A 26589-nucleotide genomic window follows, 5' to 3' on the forward strand; every position below is an offset into this window, starting at 1 on the left:
GCGGGCATTTGAGATTTCTTCAAACCTTCAAGGCTGCAGGAAAGACAAAAGGACATGTGACCAAAAGTGTTATGATTATCCATTAGAGATTTCCATCAGTACCGGCATCAGTTATTTAGGTGATAATACAGCAAGGTCAAGTATTAGTGACAGACAATGTGCAAGTCATAAGGAATGATAGAGAATACCAATCCTTACAAAAGTCATTGCTATCAAAGAAACTTAAAAGTGTTTCAGAGAGATACCTAAATACTTCACATCAAATATACAGTGGCCATCCAGATTATATCTCACATTTGTTGCAAAATTTTGTTGAAGTGTCAAATCAAAGCTTTGGTTTTGGGTTTTTTTTTTCCTTTTCTCCTAAAAAAAAAAATAGTTACACAGTTACATTAGCAGTTATGCAAGCGTTCTTAAATCCTTAGCCACAGGATTCAGGGCCCTGGTGAGGAGGAGGCTGCAGCTAAGGGTGCTTCTTTGTCAAAAACTGGCTCTAAGCCCATCTGTCTATTGAGGGCAGTCGCATCACTACACATCTTTAACTGTTCAGTGCTTCAATTTAATAAGAAAAAGCTGAAATGCAGTTGCTCTACCAAGCCACACTTCACCTTTTCCATCCTTTCATGGGCACATTAAGTTTTGTCAACTGCCACCACAGTAAATATTTATGAATTTGCAGATTTTATCCCAATTTGTTAAATCGCTTTTAAATGTCAGAAGTGAGTCTTTACTTTTTTCCTGCCACTTCAGTTAACCATGGAGATTGGATCACCCTGTAAATTGCCTTTTTTTTTGCTTTACTCTTAGCAAGGGTGAGGAATCTGAATCTCATGTGCAAGGCTCAAGATGATGCTTAGGACAGAACATGCAGAGTAAACGTTGTTTCGTTCCTTTCGATATCCAGGTAATATAAAGCTGGCAACTGTAGTCCTGTCATTATGGGTAATGAAAATAGTCCCTTTACAACAAACTTCCTGTAAGGGAGAACAAATAGATAGTAACTCTTCTGGTAACATGTATTGTACACTGGCCAGCGTGTTTTTGGCGTTGAATGTGATCCTGTGAACGTGTTTAATTCACTTGCTGAGCGTTCATCTGAGGCATCCCTCTGTTTGGTCTTGGGGGTCCTCCACGACCTGGGAAACACAAAAAGGGGGTTGAACTATGAAATCTGAGCATTTAAAAATATTCCTAAATGTTCTGATGTAAACTGTGTAAGAATTTCTTCATTACAATTGGGCTTCCTAAAATATATGGCAATAGTAATCAAAAAAAAATTTAAAGTTCAACTACAGCCTCATTATGTCTGTGGGTTTTTCTGTTTTGTTTCCTAAGGCTTTCATTAATAAAAGGCAAGTAACTAGTTCTGCTACATTTAAAGTGTCAACAGCAATTGCTGTTTTAGCCTCTTTTCCAGGAATTCCTCATTCAACAGCCAACACAACTTCCACCACAAGTTCAAAGGATCCCAGTACAATTCAAGTCAGCAGGGTCCTCAAGAGGTTCTCCAAGACCCTGCTCAAAAGCAGGGTCAGCTCTGAGGTCAGAGAAAGTAAACTTCAATTGTGAACTGCTGAGTAAGGGGTGAGGTTGGTTTCTAAATCCAGAACTCTGGAAGTTGGACCGAAAACTTCCATTCAGCCCAAATCAATTATTCACTACTCAGGAAATTACCTCTAGGAGCTCCCCGAGGTCCACTTTGTCCAGAGCCACGTTTGAAATTCTGTTGATATCCATCCTGAGGCAAAGAAATTAAAAAAGTTATGACATAAAACATGGGCACTGTTATTAATTGCAAATAAAATAAGGAGCTTTTAAAGCAGCATACACTGACAAAACATCTGTGACTTCAACATGCAGCATTTTATCAGTCTGCATTAATCTTAGAAGAATTAGTTCTTACTTCTACTAGTGCCTAGCAGCTGTAATAAAATGTGCAATAACAAATGCTCTCTCCAGTTACAGGATGTGTTGCTCAGTATAAATAAGAAATGTAAATAGATGTATTTAGTGTTTAAATTTTTCAAACTACACTGAGGTAGTTCGTGTTTATTACCAATAAAAGAAGTCCTTGGCAGAGTTTTCACTAATAGATTTGAGTGCTTTTGTTTTTTCCCCCCACACTGTGGTCTCTTACCCGCTGGTAATTTGAGTAATCCCGAGGAGCATTGAACTGGGGCTGCGTATAACCACTGTTTGGAGTGTTGGAAAAGGAAGGACGGTATCCATCGTATCCCCCTAAGGAACAGGGCACAAGTCTTTCACTTGAAAATGGGAACTTACCACTCGACTTTCTGCTACTATATAAAGAAAAGCAGTAGCGGGATTTTAACTAAACCTGAGCAAAAAACCCCACCCCTTTAGCAAGGGCTGTTTACCTGCAAGTCAAGCAAATGTTTGCAACATCAGGGTTAATACTATTACAAGAAACAAGAACAAAGATCTAATAAGAACTGGGAGGAAAAAGCAATTCAGTGCATTTCTCTGGTAATCTGAGGTTTGATTCACAGAATATTCAATCCAGAACTAACCATGATACTAGGATTTGTATCTAACAGCTGTGACCGCTGCACTCATACTACAATCAGTTGTATTTTTATTATACAGGTTTCTTCTCTATTCCCCAGCCACAGGAGAGGGAAAGAACATGGCAGATAGTACCTGTGTCCATTAATCTAATCCCAGAACACCTGACAAGGAAACCATCTCTCCCTCCCATTCTAACAATGACAGCCACATATAATCATCTACAGGAATCATGAAAATTCTCTAATTTACTCAACTACAGCGTCATTCCTCCACTCCTGTCGATTCCCTCAGAGTAGTGACTTTGACACTCTTTTGTTCTTACACTTCTACATTACCCAGTCTCTTCTGACTGTGGTCAAACACACAACTCTAAAATACACTACTTCTACCACAAATGGAAATAAAAAACATTTTTGAACCATCAACTAGCATTTAAATTCCTCATTTGAAATTCTGTTGGGTATTTCTGTTATTTGTTTATACTTGCAGTAAATGCCTAATACATGCCAATATCCTCGTAGGATATCCAAACACACATCTAAAATTTAAGTTGCTTAACTAAAGCAAGCGGTTTTATTGCTACAAATTTCAATATCACATAGAGATACTATTACAGTCTAACGACAGCAGGTCAGCTTAACATTTGCTACAGAGGTGCACATTCAGTGAGTGCTTGTGCAGCTGCTCACCTCTGAATCCGTTGGCCGGTCCCCTGTAACCGTTCATGAGCCCCCGGGCCCCGCGAGATCCCCCACGGGACACCCCTCGGCTATTGTAGTAAGGCTGGCTGTTCCTGGGAAACCCAGTGTTCTGCTGGGGAGGTTGCTGGTGGTTGCCTGCCACCTGGTGAGTCTGGTCTGGGGATCCATGGTAAGTACCAACCACTGCAGTGCAATGGGAGGGAAAAAAAAGTAGTATTAAGTCTGTATTTCTTTATGTTCCCACATATACTCCCTTCACACTCAATATTCAGTTAGAGAGGAAAAGGATCTGGCTCTTCTTTACTCAATACCCAGTATTGTTACCACTTCACCCTTGTTAACTCTGTCTGTCTCTGCATCTGCAACTTTCATCTCAGTGGACTCTGGATATAGACTTGATTTTTTCAAGCTGCTACCCCGGAAAGCATTTTGCCTGCTGAATTCAAACCCTGTCTCACTGATTTTACCAGAAGGTTCTGGCCCTTTGAAAACCTTACACCATCTGTGAGAAGCAGCCCACATTTGCTCTCACTTCTGCCTTACTATTCTATCTCCTGTATAAAATGCCACCTCAAATAGCATAGTTTTTTTAAAAGCAAGTTTAAGGATCTTCCAACCTTGTACTCCGCTCTACTGCTTCCACTTTAGAATAATCTAGGAACATTTGAGAACATGTGACATGCTTCGCTCCATCCTCTAGGTCTTCACAGCCTGAGCACCTGCTCTACACTGAGGCTGTTGCCATTCTAGCTTTTGCTAAAAGTTTACCTGTCTGGAGTTGTTCTTGTTGAAGATCTGATTGTTCTACTTGGTGAGGTTGACTGGAGAAACTCTGGTTGTAACTGGCCTGGTACTGATTTTGCTGCTTAAGGGTTTCTGGCTCATTAACAGGAGGAACAGGTGCATTCATGTTGAATACCTGTAATGGCAGAAAAATGGTTCTCTGGTCCAATTAATCTTTACAACTTTTCACATAAAGTATCAAAGTCTAAGAGATGTGAATAACCAGACTATTCTATGCAGCTACATGACTGATTCCAACAAAATGAATGACCACCAAAACAGAAGAATTAATTATTTGATTTAGTTTACATTATTTTATCTTTTTATTTATTATTATTTACTTACTGTTTGCATGGATTGGAATGGAGCTGCATTGACATTGATTCCGCTGCTATGCAAAGGCTTGCTGGATCCAGCCTGGAACACCTGGGGCTGGGATGCAGTAGGAAGTGATGATGAGGATGGGGTCTGGTCTGCATTCAGTGACATTGAAGCCTAAGAATGAAAAGAAAACAACATTTTAGCAGCTTTTGAGATACCAAAAAAAAGTGGCAATGCCTGAGCTTCAGCTCTACAAATGACTATTTTCTACTTCAGCTCAACAGCATCATTTGCAACAGCACAATAAGAGGAAAAACCTTGCAGCCTTCTCCCTTGTTGACTTGAAACACAACTAGAAAAACTTAAGAAAGGAAATGTATTTCCTGGGCTAACTGCTGGGCAACGTAAAAAGCAATTCACATTTCCTAAGCCATCATCAACACCGACACTCAGTACAAACTAATGCTGGCATGCTGAATGTAACTAAACAATCAATCTTGCAAATTAAGCCTTACTATGAAGGACTTACTGGTCACAGACAGGCTCAACATTCTGAAATTGAAGGGAACTGGAGCAGCCCTACTAATAGGCAACTAAAACTACCACTTTTTACAAGGAAACATAGACTAATATTGATATCTGCCAGGAGAGTCCTTCCCACCCCTCTGACACCTGACTTGCCTGAATCTGGTCAATTGATTCTTTCTGTGGCCGTTGCTGTGCTGTGTGAGAAGGTTGATACATGTGTTGGGAGGCTGTATATCCCTCACTTGTAGAAGAAATCAAGGGAACCTGACAAAATAAACCCCCAAAGTCCCCAAAAGTCAGCTGATGCTCACCCACAGTTTTATAGAAAGTATCTGACAACCCCCAGCATGGGTGGTACTCTTTAGTCCAAGTCTGTAGAGCTCTGTTTAACCAGCAGAATTAACCACCTCATCTTGACCAACACTCTAATATGAGCTCATATAGAAGTGGACAAGTGCTGGTTTCCCATGGATTGAATCTGCTCAGTCCTCTGCTCCTTTAAAGAGTCCAGTGAAAACTCCAGCCAGCAAAGCAGAGGACCTTGCATTTAAGGGCATGGGGATTTCAAGAGGAAACTGATAAAACTGATGGGAGTGTTCACATCATGTTGGAATGTTCAGAAGGAAAGACTAAGTTTAGCTACTGCTTGTAAGATCCTCAAGAGCATCACTGGCAGCACTGGCTGAGACAAGGAAAATAAATTTAAAAAAAAATCCCACTGGATTAAGTCACAGATATCACTTAAAAGTAAAATAAAAGCCAGTGCAGAGAAAACTCTCTGCCAAAAGAAATTATTCTACGTCTACAAAACAACAAAAGGGGAGAGCACCAACACTTCAGGAGGTACTTACAGAGGAAACTCATGAAAAAACCCTCACTCCTGTTCCTGTATGAATGAGTGACTTAAACCTTGCAGCTCTATCTGGACAGGACAAAGCAGGCAATTCATACTGCCAGTACTCTGAGATACATAAGCTATCCAGATTTTTTCTTTGGCTTTCAAATACCTGCAGGGATCACACCCATTCCTCAGAGATGCCACATGGCTTAACACAAAATTAGGAAGTTCTTTAATCACTAGACAACTCAGTAAGAAACTGAAACATCTTCACAAGAAGGGGACCATTTATACAGTACAGAATCAAGTTTAAGAGGTCCTACTTAAAGCTTAACTGAAAATACCATTCAACTCAGTATAGAACTCCAGTATAAAACACAGTCCAAAAAGCAACTGGGAATAATCCTTAACAGAATAAGTGAATAAAACAGAACAGTTAATCCTTTAAATCTATTCCTGCTGACACTCACTTGAACAGACACAGGCTGCCCTTTAACTAAGTTATTTTGGTTTTGGCCTTTCTGTTGCAAATAAATAAAGGACTACCTGCTTCTAGCTAAATTACAAGTATTACTACACATGACTTAACATCAAAGGGAACACTACTAGGCAAAGGTAAGACTCCATTACTGAGAATCTGCAATGTCTGCAGAGCACAGAATCTGTACCTAGTAACGCTTCTTAGCAACAACGCTGAAGAAATAATGGAGATAACCAATTTCCCAAAATTAGAACTTTAACTCTGAGTTTCTCATACAGTTAGGAATTAAATCCTTTTGTAACAGTAACCAGGCTGAATATAAAGCTCAAATCCAAAATAAAATGTACTAAACATTTTACCTGTGTAGCTTCTGGTTGCACAGGAACTTGAGTAGGCTGGGCAAGTCTTGACTCAGCATGAACTGAAAGAAAATAACTTCACTTACTATACAATCAAACCTTTTACAGAACAGCATAACTATCATATCTGCTTCAGTTATCTGAAAGCCAATTATCTTAAGATGATGAAGCCTTTAGCATGCCAAAGCTATACTCAAATTACCAACTCCATGCAAAGAACATTTTTTCTAGTTGTCCAAAATAATCCAAAGCAAAATTGTACTTTGCTCATTAAAAAAAAAAAATGTTTCAGATGTTCCACATTTCTAAGCAAAACCTATAAGCAAGTGAGAACTGGAAGACTAAAACTAGTATACCTTTCTGAGAAAAACACACTTGACCAGGATTGTACCATTACTTGTGGTGATCCTTTTACTTTGCAGCAGTAACTGAAGTATTTTTAACAAATGACTTGCAGGCTTCCCCAATATTTATGTTTAGGATTTACCATTACAAACCTGGAGGGCAAACCATTTGTGGCATGTCCAAACTCTGTGCTGGGTTCATAGGCTGTGCAGATACAATGGCAGGATCAAGTGTCTGGTTCTCAAATTCCAGCATTGAGTCCTGAAGGGAAAAAAATAAAAAGCAGTTAAAAAAAAAATAAAATCCAATTTACTGTCTGTTAAAAATACGAGCACTCAACAGAGAAATACCTGCATGAAGTTGTAGGGGCCCTGCATCTGGGCCATGAGGTCCTGTACTCGCTGTCTTCTCACCAGAGGATCTGCCTGAGCCACAGTGGGGAGCGTGTGAGGTTCAGGAACAGGAGGAGATGTCGCTTGTGTCTGTTGCTGCAGCGAATTTACGACCTAACAAGAGACAAGCAACCAACTCAAATTTCAGCTCCAGTCAACACAAAAGTGACTTGGTAGTTCTTGGAATTTATGGCTATTGCCTAACTCATTATGGATGGAATTACTGTAGTGATGTTGAAGAAAAGTACTACATCCTACAGTCATGCCAGTATCAGTGGCAGCTACTGATCTCAGCAGTCACAGGATTATAGTGCTCTGTTTTCTCTCCATCTACTCTTTTCCCCATTAATAAAACGTTCATTCAACACTAGGGGGATTTTTTATAGCAGGATTTGAGACAGCAATTTATCAGCATTTGGAAATTTAAAGAAAGGTGGGGAGGAAAAAAGCTTCAGAAATATGCACAAATGGGGAACAAATTATTTTTAGTAAGTGCAAGTGGAGCCAGAATTTTTGGGTCTTTTTTAAGACTTCAAAATGGTCAATTTTCATAGCCACTTTTATCCTAGCAAACTGATTTACTGTCTCAGGGAACAGCAGGCAGCATTGCATGACAAAGATTGCAAGGCAGCACCATGGGGGGACACCAGAAGCCCAGAAGCAGAAGCACAACTCACAGTGGGCAGGAAAGCTCAGATTTACCAGACAGATTCCAATATGGCAATACATCAAATGTGCAACAAATACCACCTTATCAGAGACAGCAGAGCCACCAGGAAAGTTGGACATGAGCAGTTGAGAACATCCATCATCAAAGAGTTTGAAAACAAACAGCAACAAGGACAGTTGAGCTGCACAAAGGAGCACTTGGATGCCCCTAAACCAGTTTTGCTTTGAGCAGCTCCCAGAATACAGAAGTGCCCTTTTCATGTCAACAAATGTCCTTTAACAACACCATTGTCAATAACTTGCCTATCACTTCTCTATTTCCATGAGCTTCTAATATTAATAATCTTCCAGATAAACAGGAATGCCTTAAACTTACAGTTGCACAGGATATAAATTAGGATACATGCACCTGAAAGTTCAAAATATTTATGTGAAATACTTGATTTCTCATTAGAACTGCAGGAGACAGACTTTTGTACAGCAGTTGGGACACATGACAAACCAGTCCTATTATCAAAGGTCTGAACTTTAAACTTCAAATTGCCACTAAAGCCTGTACATTTTTTTATTTAGATTTCTCAAAGAAACACACAGAATCTTCCAGTATTCCTACTTCTTGCTCACACTTCCAAACCTTTTTTAGATATGACATTCTGCACATGCAATTGCCTCAGCTCCAGTGACTTGATTTCTGACCAAATCCCTAGCCATCTGTAACAGAAAATATCAACAAAACTAAAAACTAATCACAACCTATAGTCCCTTTTCAAGATTCCCTTCAGATCCAAGTCACTGCTATTAGCATCCACAGAGAAGCAATTTGATAAATCCCATGTAAGTACCAAGCACAACTGCTCTGGTCTATCACACAGTCCCCAAGTTTCACAATCTTAACTGTTTCCAAATAAAGAAATAAAAAATTATCTGAAAATGTTATTCAGATCACATATAGAGACCTTTGGCACATTACAGAGTTTGAAAGTCAAAGAAAAAACACAAGCCAGATCACTGGGTGAAACCTGAAACCATCAGCTACTTGTCTCCTGCAAAATTATTACCAAAAATACTCTCGATTATTTAAGCACTATCATTAAACTTATGAAGTCCAAGTCATTCATAACAATCCAGTATCTTCAGGACAAAAATACAAGCTGATGGAATCGTCAACAACACACAACAGGGACAAAATGTTATCATTTTCCTTTTTCACCAACAGTACAGTACGAACTTCAGATGGTGCTTCAGATTCTAGATCATCTTTTTCATCACTCCTCTTTTATTAATGTCAAGAGGAATCATTTAGGGCCTATTCCTTTAGTCTTATCAGCACTACCAGGTACTTTGACCTAGTACAATCATAGTAGGATGAGACTGCTAAATAAATTTCAAGATGAGTGTGTTCAGTTGCCAATGGACAGGACAGTTCTAAATTTAACAGCTTTCTAACAGTGCTGCATGAAAAGGTACAGAGATTACTCAAATAAAAGGATCATTACTCAAAAATCAAATTATTCCTGACCATGCATGTCCATTGATCCTGGGGACAGTGCAGCACAGCACAACTTTATTTCAGGAGAGCTGAACCTGTCAGCAGAATAATATTTGACTCAAACTGTAGGCTCCCCTCTGACACCCTGCCCTTGACACTGGCAGCAGAAAGAGCCGCCAGACACAATCAGGAGACTGACAGGGGGAAAGGGAAAACCAGAAGCTTAATGAGACCACAGACCAACCAGAATGAAATCGTATTCTGGCAGTCTGAGAACAGGTTCCAATTTGACAAAAATCCATCCAACCAACACTCCATAATTTAAGACAGAGAATTTTGCATACAAACAGATTCAGGTTATTCCTTTTTACAAAGAAAGCACTTAAAAAAAAAATCAATTAGAAGCCCACCAAACAACAACACGAAACCCCATAAATACTATTACCAGTAAAGGACATATTCACCAAAATGAGAACATCATATAATCCAAATACACTTGGAAAATTCACAAGTAAATTCTTTAATTCAAAACTTCAGAAGGCCCATACAAAAAATGTCCTGTGAGACACCATCACTTCTCAAACTACAAACATACCACAGAAATCGTGACTGTATCCCATCTACTGAAAAAGAGATGAGTTTATGATATCCCTCCTCCTCAGGAACAACTATGGAGATTTTCTGAGCAAATGTTCTCTTTCAGCTTCCAAAATTCCCAGCTATCACTCTATTAATGCCACAACCATCTTGAGCTGAAGAGCACAAAAGCTCTGTACATTGTGCACCATGAGCTTCCCTAAGGACAAGTCAGTTGAATTCCCATGAGAAACGGGACTGTGATGCCAGTAAGGGCAGTAAAACCAATGTCAAAGAGAGATATTCTCAATTTCCCCATTTATGTTACATCTGAGAAAATAAGGTTCTTAATTACAAAGAAACAGTCTTCAACTCTCCATTTTTTACATGATTCCTTTTTACAATGTCCAAGATACTGGGACAGAAAGGACAACCTCAGTGTATATTCTTTGTATTGTTCTATGAAAACAAAGCTCAGACAGTGCAGACTTAGCAGACTAGTAAAGATGCATGAAAAATGAGGAGCTTCTGAAATCTGAGATACAAATTTACAACCTGAATTGTGTCTTCATCCATAGCATTAAGAACTACAGAGAACTGAGCCACTCTGGACACTTGGTGTAAACACAAATATACTATGGGTGTAATTCAAGTTAGATTGAAGCCAATCAATTAATAATTTTAAAATGCTGGGCCTTTTAAGAATATTTCAATTGAGCATGACTTTTATGTGTGGCTTGAAGGGTTTCTTCAGTTTTTTAAAAAGACTTCTTAAAACACATTCAATAGCAGAGATATTTTTGGTTTAAGCAAGGGAATGGAATACTATGACAATAAACTACCAAACATTCACATCCATGGCAAGGTTGTCTGGTTAGTTCTAGAAACGTCACACCCATCCTTAGTTAAATCTTTCAGTGGTCTTCAACACCCTAAGATACAAATTTCAGCCCAACTCCATGTAAAATCAGGCAGGATCAAAACGGCTGCTCTCTTTTTCACCACAAGATGCTGAACACTTACTCCACTCCTACACTTAAAACAGCCTGAAGACACTAAGGAAGAGTCTAAAAAATTGACAATCTGGACTTTGCTGGTAAAGTGAATGAAAAAATGAAATTTCCAGCACCTGAAAGGTGCTGCTCATACTTGTTTCTAACAGATGGACACAAATCAAATTCCAACATATTAAACATTTGAATGACTCCATGGGACTTGTCCTTTCCAGCACATGAAGAACATAAATTCTAGAGCATAAATCACTAAACTGGGAATGGATCCCAAACCCAGTGTGCCACAAACACCACAAGCGAACAGTCACTCAACTGCAAAGAAGTAACAAGTGAAATACTTGAGGAACTGTAGTTCTTGGAAACAGAGACGACATACAAGCATATTTTAACATAAAATTATGCACATAAGCAACCTGAAGGAGGTTATCAGTTGAGTTACTAATTTCAGCTCCCTCTCCATGGACCTGCTCAACGAAAGCACAACTATGCCATGCTGTCAGCAGCTGGGCAGATAAACTTGAAGTTCTGTATTAGCAGCTAAGTTCTCCTAAAAAAAAAGGCTTCAAAAAACTATTTCAAGTCTTTTTTTTATGCCCAAGACTTTTAAGTCCTGTTTTCCCAAGTAAGCCACTAATGAACAAAAGCAAGTTCTCTGTAAATTAGGTAGACTGCATGAGTTTTATTTCTTTTTATTTTAGTTACTCCTGAGCTAAATATGTAATTAAAGAATGAGTGGTGAGTCCAAGCCTGCTTAAATATATGTATTTTTTTTATATACTGGGGGAGAAGGGATGCAATACTAAAACCTCCCATGAATTGTGAGCCAGCAGAAACAGGGATTGCAATTTTACCTGCAGTACACAAGATCTTACCTCAACCGTTTCAACTGTCCACTCATCTACCTGTTCCTTCTCACTACTGCTGAACTGAGCCTCTGCCATGAATTGTCTGTTTACATACTAAAATAAAAATAAGAAAGGGTATGAAAGTAAAAGTAAGTGGCATTAAAGGTATACAAAACGACAATCTTTCCAGTGAATAATACCTCAGTTGATTCAACTTCAGTTGGTTCAGTAAATTCTTCTGCTGCATCAGGTTCTGTAAGAAAAAGAAATACATTATTTATGTGGGAAAAAACCACCTTGTATGAGAAAATCAAACAAGAAAACCAAGCAAAAGACCCAAAGAGAAGACCCTCCCCCCAAAAAAACCAAACCCAAACAAAAAAAAAGCCAACCCCAACAAACTACAACACAATCCCACAAAAACAAACAAACAGAAAAACCCCACCACCTACATATGTTACAGATCAAGAAGATACAAAATTAGATGAAAAATGCTCTTCTTGTATCTAAGAATGAAGAGAAAATGTCAGGGGCAATAACAGAGAACTAGTAATAAAAAAATCCTCCAAGTTTTGAATTAGCAAGAAAAAAACCCACATTAAATTCCTGCACTGGAGAGTCATGTTCAGCTACCCCAAGCTTCTATTTTCTCCATATTCAAAAAGGAAAGAAGTAATAATTTTTTCTTAAAATTGGATACAATATTCCTAAGTTTAAGTGTGTAAGCTTAAGACTCTGCTTCAAAACTGTTCCCTCGTAACAAAGGATTAAACCGGTGGGAATGACCAAAAAATGGGAAAGCCTCAGGCAGGCAGAACTTTAATTTGCAATGTAATCATTGTGAGGAACCCAGAGACAAGCCAGTACAACACAAACACCTCACTCCCAGGCATCCTGATGTTCTTACCAGCCTCTGCCACAGTGTCTTCTACTGCAGAGGCAGGTGCTGCCTCCTCCTCCTCACACAGCCCGTTCTGGTGGTTGTGGGTGCTGTCAAAGTAACTGGTCTGAAGGATCCGTTCAACCACCTCCTTCAGGGCTTTGTCTAGGAAAGTGCAAGTGAAAGATTAACACTAACCCGATCCTAATCATCTCTGCCTTCCTTCCCTAAGATCACAGAAATTTTACTACCCTTTTGCTGGGGAGATGTTGCTGTCCCAAGCTAATGCATGACCACTATTGTTACAGGACTTCTTACTAGGTTACATTAAATAAATCAATAAATAACCCACTTTCTTAAGGGCAAGAATAACCTTAAGAGCACATAATACTCCTCAGAAGATTTGTGAAACACTTCGAAGTGTTGTTTTTTTTTTTCCTATTTTATTCCTGCTATTAAAAAAATCATCTCTGGTTGCTTAGTTTTCAGTTTGGAAAGTTTTCAAAACTCACTGAACTTTCAACTATTTTGTAATTTCCTCATTAAAAAAACATTACTGTAAAACAATTTCTTACAAAACAAATTTACACGGGTACCACCTTTGTGAAGGTTCTTCCTCTGTGGTGAAATGGCTCAAATCAGCCTTTGAAAACAAAACCACTTTCATTCAATACCTTAGATGAGTGGTTGGGCATCTTAACCCAAAAGAAATCAGCCACACTGGCAAGGCAGCATTACTGGAGATTACTGTGGAGATTTTTATTTCTGCCAAAAAGCAGACTACTGGCATGATCACACCCTGGTCTGCAGAGTTCATCAATGAAAATATGGCAAAACCAGAACGCTTTCTGCAGGAGTCAAGGGAGAGAGAACATCCCACTAATGAAGGCCATTAAAGTTTATGTATTAGATGTTATTGACAAAGCTCCTTGTTCTCACACAGGTTTCCAGAAAACAAAGAATTGCTACTAAGCACCACCAGCAGCAGAATACTGCTGAAACAGCAGGTTAAATACTGAGTAATGCTGTGTCAGTATGAAAAAAATACACTACACAGTGAGCCCACACTTCAGAAGTTATTGTTAGTCCAGCCAAGATCTGAAAAAAAAGCAGTTACTCTAAAAACTCACAAAGATAAGTAGATGTCTAAGTTCTCTTATATTAGAAGTGTATTGTAATTCAAGCACAAATTCAGTGTGCTGTCTCTCTTCATACTGAGGCTACACTTACAGGTTGTTCCACAAACTGGTTTTTCTTTCCCTTCCAGTAAGTCCCACAGGTGAACAGATGCTTGCTCATACTGCTCATTCAACCTTAAAAAATAATTAGTAAGAGTTAATTTCTTACTAAATCTTTCAATTACTACAGTAAATACATGAGGTGACTGACAATTAGAAAGAAAAGCTCTTTGCTGTAACCCTACCTCACGTTCATGTCTCGTTCAGGGTAAACCAGCTTGTAGAACTCATCCAGCATTGTGAGCTCCTCCTCTGTCAGCACTGGGACCCCACTGGAGCCTTGTTTCAGGTCACTGCGAACTTCATCGTCCCCCAGCTTCTCCAGAATGAACTGCAGCTCCAGCACAGTCTTTAAACGCTTCTGCTCAGCCTCCTCCCGCATCAGCTGCTCCCTGCGAGCTGTCTTCTTTATTGTCTTCTGGATCTGAGGGATCCCAAGGGAAAAACAGATTGGAAATGGCTTTTATTGCTAAGAAAAGGTACAGAGATATTCACCATATCCCATGATAGGAGGAGGGATTCATTGGAACTACCAGGAGAGCAGCTTAAAACAGAGAAACAAAAGTATTCTTCGTTTTTTCGTGTACCACAGGAGGGAACTCATGGAATGTTTTGCCATGAAAGGCTGGGGAGATAGATGGGATCAGCCAGTTCAAAAAGGGTTTAAAGGAATTCTTGGACATGAGGTCCCCAGTCAGACACTACAGGGAACAAATCTGCATCTACCCTGGCATTCTCACAGATGCTGGAAGGGAGTGGATGATAATCATCAACCTTGTGCTCTGCACTGAACCTTCTAAACCTGCAGTCACAACACAGGTCTTAAATGCAACACTAGTCTGAACCCACAGGATGTTTCCTCTATTCTTAATCTAAGTATCCCAAATTCAGCCTGTTTCCTTTTTTGTTTAAATCTTCTCTTTCCAAAAATGTAACTTGTGACAGTAACTTTCTCTCTTGAAACATCTAAATTTCTTTTTTAACATCAGAGACATATCTTAAAATCAACTGCATGAGAACTAACTATAATCAGGAAAAACTGCAACCAAGTTTGAAAGCAGAGCACCAATTTGGGTTCACTGACTGCTGTCAGCTGACCAGGGAAATACCTCAGGACAAACTTGTCCAGAAAAGACAAGTTCTCCATTACTAACATTCCATAAACATAGATGGAACCCTGACGCAAGAAAAGCCAAGGAACAGCTTGGCTTAAGAGTCCTACAAATTTACAGCCAGAACAAATGGAGAAAGCTGTTTGTAACACGTGGATGCTGATGCCCTTCAAATTATCACATAGTCTGTTCACAAACTAAATACACTCATTAGACCAGTCTGCTGCACTAACACCCACTGCACAACCAATTCCTCCAGCATTGCTGCTCTTTCCATAACTTTTTAGAACTGAATTCTTGATCACACCTATTCTGCATCCTTGATGAAACACCAACCCAAAAGATTACTCGTTTTACTAGTGTTCAGTTCATTTATTCTTTATGAAAATAAGATTAATCTTGTCTCAGACTATAGTTTCAGACTATTTGCAACTAACAAGACAGGAAGAATCTTGTAAAAAAGGAAATGCAATGCTTTCTAGTGCTGAGACTATACCATGTGGTAAATCAAGAAATGAAAGCCCTCAGTCACCTGGCAGAGTCAGAAGCAGGCCTGTGAAATCCTTTCTTTAAGAAAATTGGCAGCAAGTGACCACCTATAGCATTGCATGACAGGCCTGTTCTGTGATCCCACTGTTTTCAACACTTATTTTTCTGTCAGAAAATTATGTCATTATTCTTGTTTCCATACATTTATGTAGTGCATTAGGAAAATCTTTTAGAAATCGTCTTCAGAAAACCTGACACCAACTAATATACAGAATAAAAGAGTCAAACATACAAGAAACCATGACCAATTAATCTCTATAAACAGAGGTGACTACTGACTGCACTAGTGAAAAGGAGTTTAAAGCCCAAAGGTTTGGAAAACAAACATGGCATGGTTTGATCTTTACTTACATCTTGGCTCAGAGCCATGAAACTCCTCTGCAGTTCTTTAGCAAATTCCAGATTATTTGTCACTTCCTGGTATTTTGACACTGCATCCTTAAAAAAAACCCAGAGAAAACCACAAGTAAATGTAAATCATCACAAATAGAAAAAAAACCACAGACTTTTAACAAATAAATCCCCATATTTTTAGTTTCTAAGTGAGACACAGCATCCCTGAATTGGACTGCAACTATGGTAAGTAAAATTTTGATTTTCCTGGGCTTTCTCAAGTCTGGCAGTCAAGATATTGCCCTCCTAAAACTTAATCATGAGCATCCCTCCTCAACATGACACGTCAGTTCTCTGCCCTGCTCCTCAAACAGCAATCTTTATCTTCACAAGATGCCATTACAAAATAAAAATACACAGATATTTCAGTTTTCAGCTGGTACAGAAGGGCCAAGTGAGGAAGCCCTGGCAGATGAAAAGAGCACATGGACCAAGGGAAGCAGCTCATAATCTTTTAAGTGTCAACAGCTGCAATAGCTGCAAGTACCTTTTTTTTGCTTCACTTTCTCAGTGTTAAAAATCATCAAGAAAACACTGTTGATTACTGAGCATCTGGTAATCTCAAGTATCAATATGCATGTTTGCATCACACAACTGAATTTAAATTCTTATTTGTTCTGTATTTACAACAACTGCAAAACTGCTGTTGAATTGAGCTCTCCAAAAACCTACTTTAAGAACCAGCCCCAACAAGAAGAGAAGCAGCACAGAGCTCATCTAGAGCTCCACATCTGCACTGAGAGCTGGGACAGACACACAGACAGAGCTTATTATTGGTCTGAGCTGCATCTCTAACTAAACTACACAGGGGAAGTGAAATCCATCCCTTCCCTCCCGTGCAAGAACACAGAACAATTTAACAGAAATCTGGATAGTATTTTTTTGTTGTTGTTTTTACCAGCTGATCTTGATTCAGACGTTCTCCCTTGTTCATTCGTTCCTGGTAATCATCAAGTTTGCTCTGAAAAGCAAGAAAAACACTGTTATGAAGAGTCTAAATCCAGTTACTGCCTTTTTCTACTTGTGCCAACAGAATTATGTACTGTAATATTCCAGTAAACAGAGTAATACCTAACACAAGCATGAAACTGTCATGTAAAAAGACCACCACGAAAAACTGTGTTCTGGGTTAAAAAAAAGTAAATACTTCCTAAGGGATAAATATTTTAACCTTTATTTGCTTATCACAGTATGTCTTCATTACTAGAGTGAATTTCTAAGGAAATACAGGTTCCTGCCAAAGGGAACACCACTCTCATACACATTTCCTTCAGTCTAAACATCAGAGAGCTGAAATGAGGTCTGAGTTAAAGCTCATTATCACTGTATCTCTACACCACCAAAAACATGACTGCAAACCTCCACTGTCAACTCTATTAGGATTCAGAACTGTAATTCTCTGTAGTTGCATCAGTTAAAAGAGCTGTTAAGAACTCAAAATAGTTTCTGATCCTCTGTGAAGAATGCCCACCAACACAATTCATATTAATAGCTCTAAAACAGTTTCCTTCAAGAGCATTAAGGATTTTTTTTTCTTCATGGGAAGAAACTGAAAAAGGAATCATTAGGCTAATTTTCAGCAGATCTAATCTGCTTAAATAGAAACTCATGCAGAACACTGACATGACCAAAAAAGCAGGTAAAACTCCTGCATGCCTAACAGAGAGACTCTACAGGCTAAGGAGAAAGGGTCTTCAAAAGGAAGTAAAGTCTATAAGAAGGACATACCTAATTATTAACCTGTTTCCATCATTTCTGTATTATCACGATTGTATTTTGCATGAAATTTGCCTTGATCTAATAAAAAAGTTATTAAAATGAATCCTTAACTATTATCTTCCCAATCTAGCATAACATGAAAAGTGAGAGGAACACCTAATTTTTGATGTGAAAGAATCAAACCCCTGATGCAACCACTGTTTTAGGGTTTATATTTCCCACTGAGTGACTTTTTTTTTGGTTGCTTTTGGCCTTTGTTTCATTTTACTGATAATTTTTTAGTTATTTCAACTTTTATGCTCAATCTCAGATCTTACAGAAAGCTCAAAGTCTGTCAAAGTTTACCAGAAAAGCCCCTCTTATAAGGTATTTGATGCCCAGCATCACTTGCTGAAACACAAGCACCCTTATGAGACTCAGGCCTTTTGATGTCACCTAATGCCCAGTTTATTTCTTTGGAAGTCCTACAGGTCAGATACAAAATTTAACTTCTTCATCTGATAGATGAAAGGCAAAGTCAAAGGAAGAACTTCCTGAGCTTCAAAAATATATTACTGGGAATTTCCTGCTGGGGACAGACACTACATGGTAACAGTTGTTAAAGACAGCAGCCACAGTTCAAAACACATCAAAAAAGTAGCCCTGAAGAGCATTTGCCACATTGCAGATCTCCCACAACAGGAAGTAAGGTTCGTTTACTCCTCTCCACACTGATTTTAGAACAGATGCTGACATGGTTAGGCAATCACAGAACAGTTCTCATCATTTTCTGAGCATGGCTGAACTGTGAAGCCAGAAGGGAGGGGAAAAGAGCTCCAGAGCAAAGCCAGGCTTACCCAGACCTTCCCTGCCTAATGGGGCTTAAATCCTACAAAAACTGGCTTGCACACAAGGAAATGTTAAACTAAGCTCCTACTCGCTCAAGTCCCTGACTCCCCTGCTGCAGATCACAATTCCCTTGGTCACACTGATGCAATTGTTTGGGAGGCTGCACAGTAAACACACTGCAAGCACCAGTTTAAACAAGGTCTACAAAAATGCATTAAACAACCCCAACAAATTCTGTGAGCCAGTCTGCAACACAAACCCATAAACAACAGTAAAACAAATAGGGTAGAATATCATATTCCAGAACACTACTTTGTTCGAGAAAACATATATTGCAAAATAATGCTGCAAAGCACTCACATAATCCATTCCGGTGGCCAAGGGCATGAGGGTGGGAAGAGACAAAAATCTCCTAAATAATTACAATTCCTGTATACTTTTTCCATGCTGCTGCATTTCAGCATAGCTGGTGTTTTCAGATTAAGATATTGCAGTAACATGTTTAACAACGCACAAGGTTTTCTTAAATGGTCAATTATTTAGAAATCTAATGTAAATGCTTTGCTTAGTTTTATTTGAGTAAAAACCAAAGGGATAGAAGAAAAGTTACTTGTCTTCACTTGTTCTTCATTAAAAACATTCAGATGGGAAGGTAAAAGCAGAGGAAGGAAAGCCTTGTCAGCTGCAATGCAGAGGACAAGCAAATGTGCATTTAGCTGGACATTATCACAAAGATTTCGAATGCCAAGTAAGCATTTTCCTATCATCCCAAAGACACTCTGAGATCCAAAGGCTGCATTACACACAAATATTAAGTAAAATGCCTCCTTTTTAATCTCTACCAGCAACCTAAGAGCAGCATTAGTGCTGTAAAATAACTGCAGTAAAATTCCTGCTTAGCAACCTACTGCAGTGCCTGCAAGAGGGGAAGATTTTCCTGATTTTACCCCCTTACAGAACCTCACCCTCACTCATCAGATAGAGATCTCCAAGCATAAAAGCTAAACCAGCAGAAAAAATAATAATCCAGTGGCAAAGTGAGCACATAAATTGTGTATTGAACAGCTCATGAGTCAGCAGCTCCCAGTTGTACAGGAAGCAAGCCACCCTGCTCCAGCTTTTTCCACTGAGAAACCTCAAGTATTCTGGAGTTTCCTGGGAGAAAAGCACTACAAACAGGCTCCCAGGGGCAGGGGGAAGGTGCTGGTGTTCCTTGCTTAACTATGCCCTGGATTTTACTTGAATAGGAATCCAAAATTCAGTTACTTATTGTGGCAACAGACACCTTCCCCTCACACCCAAGTTCTCTTTACCTCCTCTGAATTGCCTCAAAAATGTCATCCTGAAGTGAAAACAAAAAAATGCAGTCCCATAACATTACCTTCCAAACCAACAGTGGTTTTAAAAATGCCTGACCGCTCAGCCGTGCTTGTACAGTCATTTACAGTGCTGTGCTCTAAACTGGATCACTGGAATCATCAGATTAAAAATAACCCTCAAAAAAGGGGGTCAGGAGCAGGAGGGAGGCTCTATATTTAACCAGATAATTTCAGTGATATGGTTATAGCAATGACAGCAGCACAAGTGTGTGTGACAAGGTGCTAGGGGACAAGGTAACCTCTTCAACCAGCTGGAGTGACCCTTTTGTAATGCAAAGTTCACTACAAGCAAAAGAAAAGATGAAGGGGACATTGCAAGCCTGTTTTCTGAGATATCTCAAAACCTGCATGGATGCTTTTGACAGCACCAAGCAATGAAGATAATCCAAAATTTAAATTAGCTGTGTAATACATTTTGCACTGAAGCAAAAGAAAAGCCAAGTTACAAACCAGAAGTTTATTAACCTGTTTTACATCTGTACATTGTAATTTCTCTGCCTCCACCATCACCTTCACTCATTCATCTGTTTAACTTTGCAGCAAAAACTGCCCAGAAACGACCAAGTGAAACCCCAAAACCAAATCAGTCTTCCCATTGCCTCAAAAAAATAGGCAGGGAAAAAACATCAAAAAGGTAAAACACTTAAATCATATCAGTTTAATTAAACATGAAGTCGAGAACCTCTCAAAACCCACCACAGTTCTCACACTCACTGTCTGGATACAATTTCTAATTATATATAGACACACACCCCCCAACAAGTCCTGAGAAGCTGTTTCAGTCCTGAGTTACAACCAGGATGTAAGGATGCAAAAACACCAATACTCCAGAACACAAAACATTTACAGGTCTCCTGGTTAAACTGAATTTATTTTTGAAATAACAGCTGTAGATGCTCTTATGCTTTTTTTCCCCCAAAGTCTGGTAAGTTTGACAGCTGAGGAAAAAATATCTCCACACTGTATTAGTTTGAGACTGCAGTTTCATGAGCAGCTTACCCTGGAGGAAAAAAAAAAGCTTTCTCAGTTACCAGAATTAAATCAGAGGAGTGGAACTCCAAGTTTTGATATTCTTTCCAACCAACCATCACACTGCATTTCCTACAGAAACTAGGAATCTACAGGGAAGTTGACTACACTGCAAGAGACCTGGATTTTGCTCTAAGCATTATTTATGATCAAAATAAATTGCTTTTACAACAGGAAGTGAGTTCTAGAACACAAACAGGGCTCTAGAACACAAATGAGGCTCTCCCAACACATTGTGTGTCTTTTTCTTCTGAAAGAAAAAGCATCAACAAAACATCAAAGCAGCATCTGAAAACCTTTAACCAGAATGTGTTTCACAGCTTGTAGGACTCACCATGTATCCAGCTAACACAAGTTGCTGTGAGACAAGTTAAAAACAAAACAGACCACACTGAAACCTGGAAGCACCAACCACCACATGATTTCACAGATAACCTGCCTGGATTTTCACACATGAAGCTTGATAACCAAAGTTGCTGTCAAGAGAGGTTTCAAAGATGTGGGCTTTCAATATATGATTTCAAACAAATTTTACAAATTTGTTTCAGAGTAATATCTAATTTCCAAAGATAAATTCCAAACCAAGTTTCACAAGGAGAGCTTCTGGAGACACTCATGTGCCTGGAACATCCAAGTGGCCCAAATAGTGGTCAAAAGCACTTCAGAAAGTTGCTACCAATGGGCAATTCAAGTGTGGCACTTCCTGCCACCATTAACTGCACCTACAATGGTGGAAAACTGATCCCAGCTTTTACTGGAGGTTGCTGTTTCCCATGGGAAATCCAACATTTTATTGAACCAAGTCAGATTAAGTCAAATATCCTCTGCTGCTACATGAGAATTCCTGCATAGTAACAGCAGCACTTGTTAACTCCTCATTTTCCACTCCAGTCAGGGTTACACTCAGTAGGAAATTCAGTCAGGCTGATAAAGCAACAGCAGCTCAAGTTACTAGCCCCAACCAACATGGGCCATCTTTCCAACTTTGTTGAGTTTTTAAAGATCATGTGCTTTACCTCATATTTACAGCTGCCCAAGACTAATCTCTTGTGAACACCTGCCCATACCCTAAATCACGTGTTAGCAATAATTGTTTTGCCCATTGGGCAGAACATTTGTTTCATCAACTGTTCTTATACAGCTCATGCTCTGTGACACAAGGTGAAAGCAAAAATAACTGGTTTGGTTTGTTTTTTCATTCATCACTGGAACAAAACCCAAGTTCAACCTACATTCATTTGGCTTGGAATTTGGAAAGTTTTTTCCCTCTAAAACAAAACAAAAAAAAAAGGTGGGAAAAGAAGAAAATAATGGAGGTCTTAATGAAGCATTTTTCTCCTAGGCAGGATTGTAACCTCAGACACCCAACAAACACCGGGAGGAGTTCAGGCAACTTTTAAATTAACTGAGTTTGTCAACATATACCAGAGTTGCAGGTTTGAATCTTCTGTAGAGAAAATATCCCTTTGATTACCCCCTTCCATGCACACACAAATATCCTGTCATCTAAGAAGAGGAAGAACGCAGGAGAGCATTCCTATCATCTCCAAATATAAAGCCGTGAGGGGAACAAAGACATTATCAGGCCATGTTTTCACATCCATTTATGAACAGCAATTCAGTTTACCCTGGTCCCTTCTAATGTAAGCAATACTCATTCTTCAAATGAGGTCACTTTTAGGAAAAGAAAATGAAAGTGTAACTAATAATCTTGTATTTACAGTTTATACAGAAACATTCAAAATAGTATAGAACAAAGCTATAAATATTATTTCACTTTGTGTATTGTATTTTGGTGCTCATGCCATTTTATCCTCAGAGTTTAGAGGGAAACAGGACACTAAATTTAATTCAAAAATTCTATTTTCTTCATAAAGGGTGACCTTTCCTCAACTAAAAGCTACACAGTCATATGATCTAAAACGTACGATGGTCCCTCTTACAGAGCAATCATTTTTCATCCTTCAGAAGGATGGGTCTAACTCAACTATATTTTTGTATTCATTCTCAAACACAAAGCTCTCAAAAATACTCTCTTCTGGCCTTCATTATCAGCTGCTGACAAAGAAAGGATTAAATGTTCACCTAAGCACAAGTTTCAGTGAGATTTACTGGATTTCTCATCTGTGCAGCATCCACTGTAATTTTACTTCCTGAATGGTTAAAAAAATTAATATATACTTGTCCAAAGATTCAAAATAAAGGAAAACAAATGAATTTGTGTACACTTACCAAGAAGTAAAATAAAAATACTGAGGCCCTCGTGTACAACAGGCTTTGTTTTAGGACACAAAGCCCTCAATACTCTTTAATAAAGAACACTGATTTACTACAGAAATCTTGACTGAGGAATCAAAGTAGAGGCTCAAGCCTGAAAATTTGTAGTTCTATTTAATACATCAAGAACTACTGACTTCTGTAGTGCTTATCTGAGTCCTAACTCAGTAAGTTTCCCAACTTCAGCCCGTTAAGACTTAGGAGTCTTTGAACTTTAATTCATCCCTGTGAGATCACATCCAGATTTCCAAGACCCAGCCATTTCCTCCTCTTTAAGACCACACTGCCTAGCACAGAGTACCCCCAAATTGCCTGAAGTAATTTTAAAGGAATATCTTCCAACAGAAGCCATTTCCAGGAAAAAAGGGCACTTTGTCCCCTTTATTCACTTGCTGTGACACTACATTTGCACTATGGAAGTTGACTAAAAGTCCACTCAGAAAGGAAGGGTTAAGCCAAGTGTAAATTAGGTGTAAATTATTTATTTTCAAAGGTAAATAAAAAACTGCTCCCAAGGAAAGCTGACCCTCTCACCAATAACACTGGGCTTATCCTCCCGATTACTTCAAAGGACAGAATGTTCACCTACTAATTTCAGTTTTTAAAATACACATTTTTAGCATCATATAAGACATTTTCAGAGATTTTTTAGCATTTTGGCTGCAACAGTAATTTCAATCCATTTTTTTTAATTGAAACAATCAGAGACATAAAAATCTGCTCCCTTTCTTGAGCTGAGGACCAGTATTGTGTGCGCACATATCCACACGTATTAATAACAAGTTTAAAACACAGATGCTGTCCTGTGTACACACAATAGTATTTAGACAAAGATCTAAAGCTTGTCCTACTCCAAAATTTATCTAAGAGCTCCTGGCTTGCTGCTTTTGGTCGTTTCATTATTAAAATGTAGGAAAATCCCCTGCTGATTTTTTTTAAGTGGGAAGCTACACTACACGGTGTATTTGTAAGTGTATTATTTATACACAGTATATTATTTACGTACAGTGTATTATTTACAGGTAAAGTACAGCTTGTTTCATTTACAACTCACCTGTACACACTGCTTTACTTCTAATATTCCCCCTCTGAAAATACTTTATATGATGCTAAAAATGTGTATTTGAAAAACTAAAATTTGCAGGTGAACGTTCTGACCTGTCCTTGGAAGTAAATCAAGAGGATAAGCACAGGGTTATTGGTTTATCAAATACTAGTCTGGGCTACTACGACCAAAAGTGCTAGTTAAAAGAAAAAAGGAGAGGTATTCTGCCTGTTTACTTCTAAAGATAAAAATAAAAATAGGGCTATGAAACAAATTATTTTTCAGTATGAAATTATTTTTCAGACACGAAATCATTTTCCACCAATCCCTAACTTCAGCTTGGCAATGTGGTGTTTCGAGGCGAGTCTTTGGGCTCTGTGTTAGTTATTTTACTGACGGGCAGCTCTGTAGGTTGGAAAGCCCTCAGAGGTTTAACGTGGAGTGCTGGCCCAGTGTAAAACATACCCGACACGTCCAGGACCCCATTCCTAAAAATAAGGCGTTGCAGGCGGGCCGAGGCCGGCGGAGGGCCGGGCTGAGGGCGATGGCGGGGCGGGGTGGGCTGTGAGGGCTTTGTGAGGGCGGCACAATGAGCCGGGCCGGGCAGGCCGGGCCGCCGCCATGTTACAGCTCCCTTCCATGTGCCCGCCCCGGGGCACCGCTCCCGCCGGGTTCATCCATCCCGAGCGCTCCATCCGCCGCACGGAGCCCGGATAAGGGGAGCGGCGCTGGGAAAGGCCCCGCCGCCGGGAACAAAAGGCGGAAGGAGGGGGAAGGGAGCGGCGCCGCTGAGGGGGATCCGGGCGGCGGCGGCGGCGGCGGGGGGGAGGTGGAGGGAGGGAGGGAGGGGGAAGGCAGCCGCGACTCCTCTGGGCTGTGCCGAGCGGGGCCGGGCCCCGGGGCAGCCGGACCCCCGCGAGGGGAAGGGGACAGGCCAGGGGAACGGCGATCGCCCTTCTGGAACCTTCCAGCGGGCGGCCTCTGGGGGCCACGCCGGGAACAACCCGGGAGGGCTCGGTGGAGGGTCCGGCACAAGGGAACGAAAAGGAACAGGCCGGGGCAGCTCCGGGGCCAGGGGCGGGCAAACGCGGTGGGGGGAGTCAGAGGGGGACACGGGGGAGCACCTTTTTCTTCTCCAGGTTGCGCAGCTTCTTGTCGATCACCCCCAGAATCTGCTTCATGGCCTCGGTCTGCACCGTAGTGATGTTCACACCCGCCGCCGCCGCCTGCGGGGCCGCCGCCGCCACCGCCGGGGCGGCCTCGCTGCCCGGCGCGGCTTTGCCGGCGCCACCGCCGCTGCCGCCGGTGGTGCTGCTCGCCATGGTGCTGTTGGTAGCCGAGGGCATCTCTGTGAAAGGAGAGACAAGAGGAGCGGAGAGAGAGAGAGCGGCGGGCGCGTCACGGGGAGAGGAGGAGGAGGAAGGGGGGAAGGAAGAGCGCGGGAGCGCGCGCGCGCACGCGGCCGCCGGGGGGGGGTCTCGCTCGCGCGCACGAGCCGCACCTGCCCGCCCCCCCAGGGCGCGCGCGGGGCGGCGGCGGCCGCGCGACCGCGACCGCCGCGCGCCCAACGGTCACTTCCCCTCGCAACACTCCCCAACACTCCCTCCGATCCCCGCCCGGAGGGGCCGCAATGCCCTCCCCTCACCCTCACCCTGAGCGCGACCGAGCCCGCGGGGGGGGAGGGCACACGCTGCGCTCGCGCTCTCTCTCTCTCGCTGTGTTAAGGAATGGCCGCCTCCGCCGCAATCCGGCCGCGCTGCTCGTGCTACACCGCGGCAGGGAGGGAGAGAGAGAGAGAGGGAGGGAAGAAGGGAGGGAAAGAGGCAGCAGCGGCGCGCACGCCGGCGCGGGGAGGCGAGGCGGCGCGGGGGCGCGCGGGGGCCTTGCCGCCACGCGGGTGCCCGCGGAGAGCGCCTGGGCGGCTCCCCGAGCGGAGGAGGCGCGCCCGGAGGGGTCCTTCAGGCGCGCGGGGGGCGCCCCCGCGCCACACACAATAGGCGGGTTCTCCTCAGATCGCGTCGCGCCTCCCCCGCCGCCCTTTCCAGCAATAAATGTGGCTCCAAAACATGTTTTCCGCCCTTCCATGCCCTAGGGCATGTCACTAAACCCGTGCGGCTGTAATTGGCCCGTAATAACCGCGGTTCAGTCACTGGGAACGGTTGCCTCATTTGTCTTTTGCTCAGGGATTTGCGTTTCCAAATGACTGTCCTTACAATCCCTACAAAACATGTTTGGTTTTAGTTCTACACGTTTCAATGGCACAAAGCACTT

The 26589-nt window shown here is 41.0% G+C and overlaps 1 protein-coding gene across 3 annotated transcripts; it reads right to left on the reverse strand.

Annotated features, from left to right (window-relative positions):
• Nucleotides 1–55: 55 nt before the first annotated feature.
• On the reverse strand, nt 56–26174 carry CAPRIN1 (cell cycle associated protein 1). 3 transcript variants are annotated; one of them, XM_017826751.1, is made up of 18 exons: nt 25970–26173; nt 25443–25666; nt 16940–17002; nt 16000–16086; nt 14173–14411; nt 13980–14062; nt 12777–12914; nt 12070–12122; nt 11897–11983; nt 7236–7391; nt 7038–7146; nt 6541–6602; nt 4359–4508; nt 3999–4149; nt 3219–3413; nt 2138–2238; nt 1675–1738; nt 56–1136 (listed from the first exon to the last, which is right to left on the reverse strand). In XM_017826751.1, exons 2-18 carry the CDS (start codon nt 25662–25664, stop codon nt 1072–1074), a joined length of 2025 nt encoding a protein of 674 aa, XP_017682240.1. In that variant the 5' UTR covers nt 25665–25666; nt 25970–26173; the 3' UTR covers nt 56–1071. The 3 variants fall into 3 exon arrangements, with proteins under 3 accessions (XP_017682240.1, XP_017682242.1, XP_017682241.1); XM_017826753.1 differs by lacking the exon at nt 11897–11983 and having other exon boundaries at nt 25970–26174; XM_017826752.1 differs by lacking the exon at nt 25970–26173 and having other exon boundaries at nt 25443–25741.
• Nucleotides 26175–26589: the final 415 nt, after the last annotated feature.

The sequence above is a fragment of the Lepidothrix coronata genome, unplaced genomic scaffold (genome assembly GCF_001604755.1).
Source record: "Lepidothrix coronata isolate B3197 unplaced genomic scaffold, Lepidothrix_coronata-1.0 Scaffold130, whole genome shotgun sequence".
Classification (NCBI taxonomy): Eukaryota; Metazoa; Chordata; class Aves; order Passeriformes; family Pipridae; genus Lepidothrix; species Lepidothrix coronata.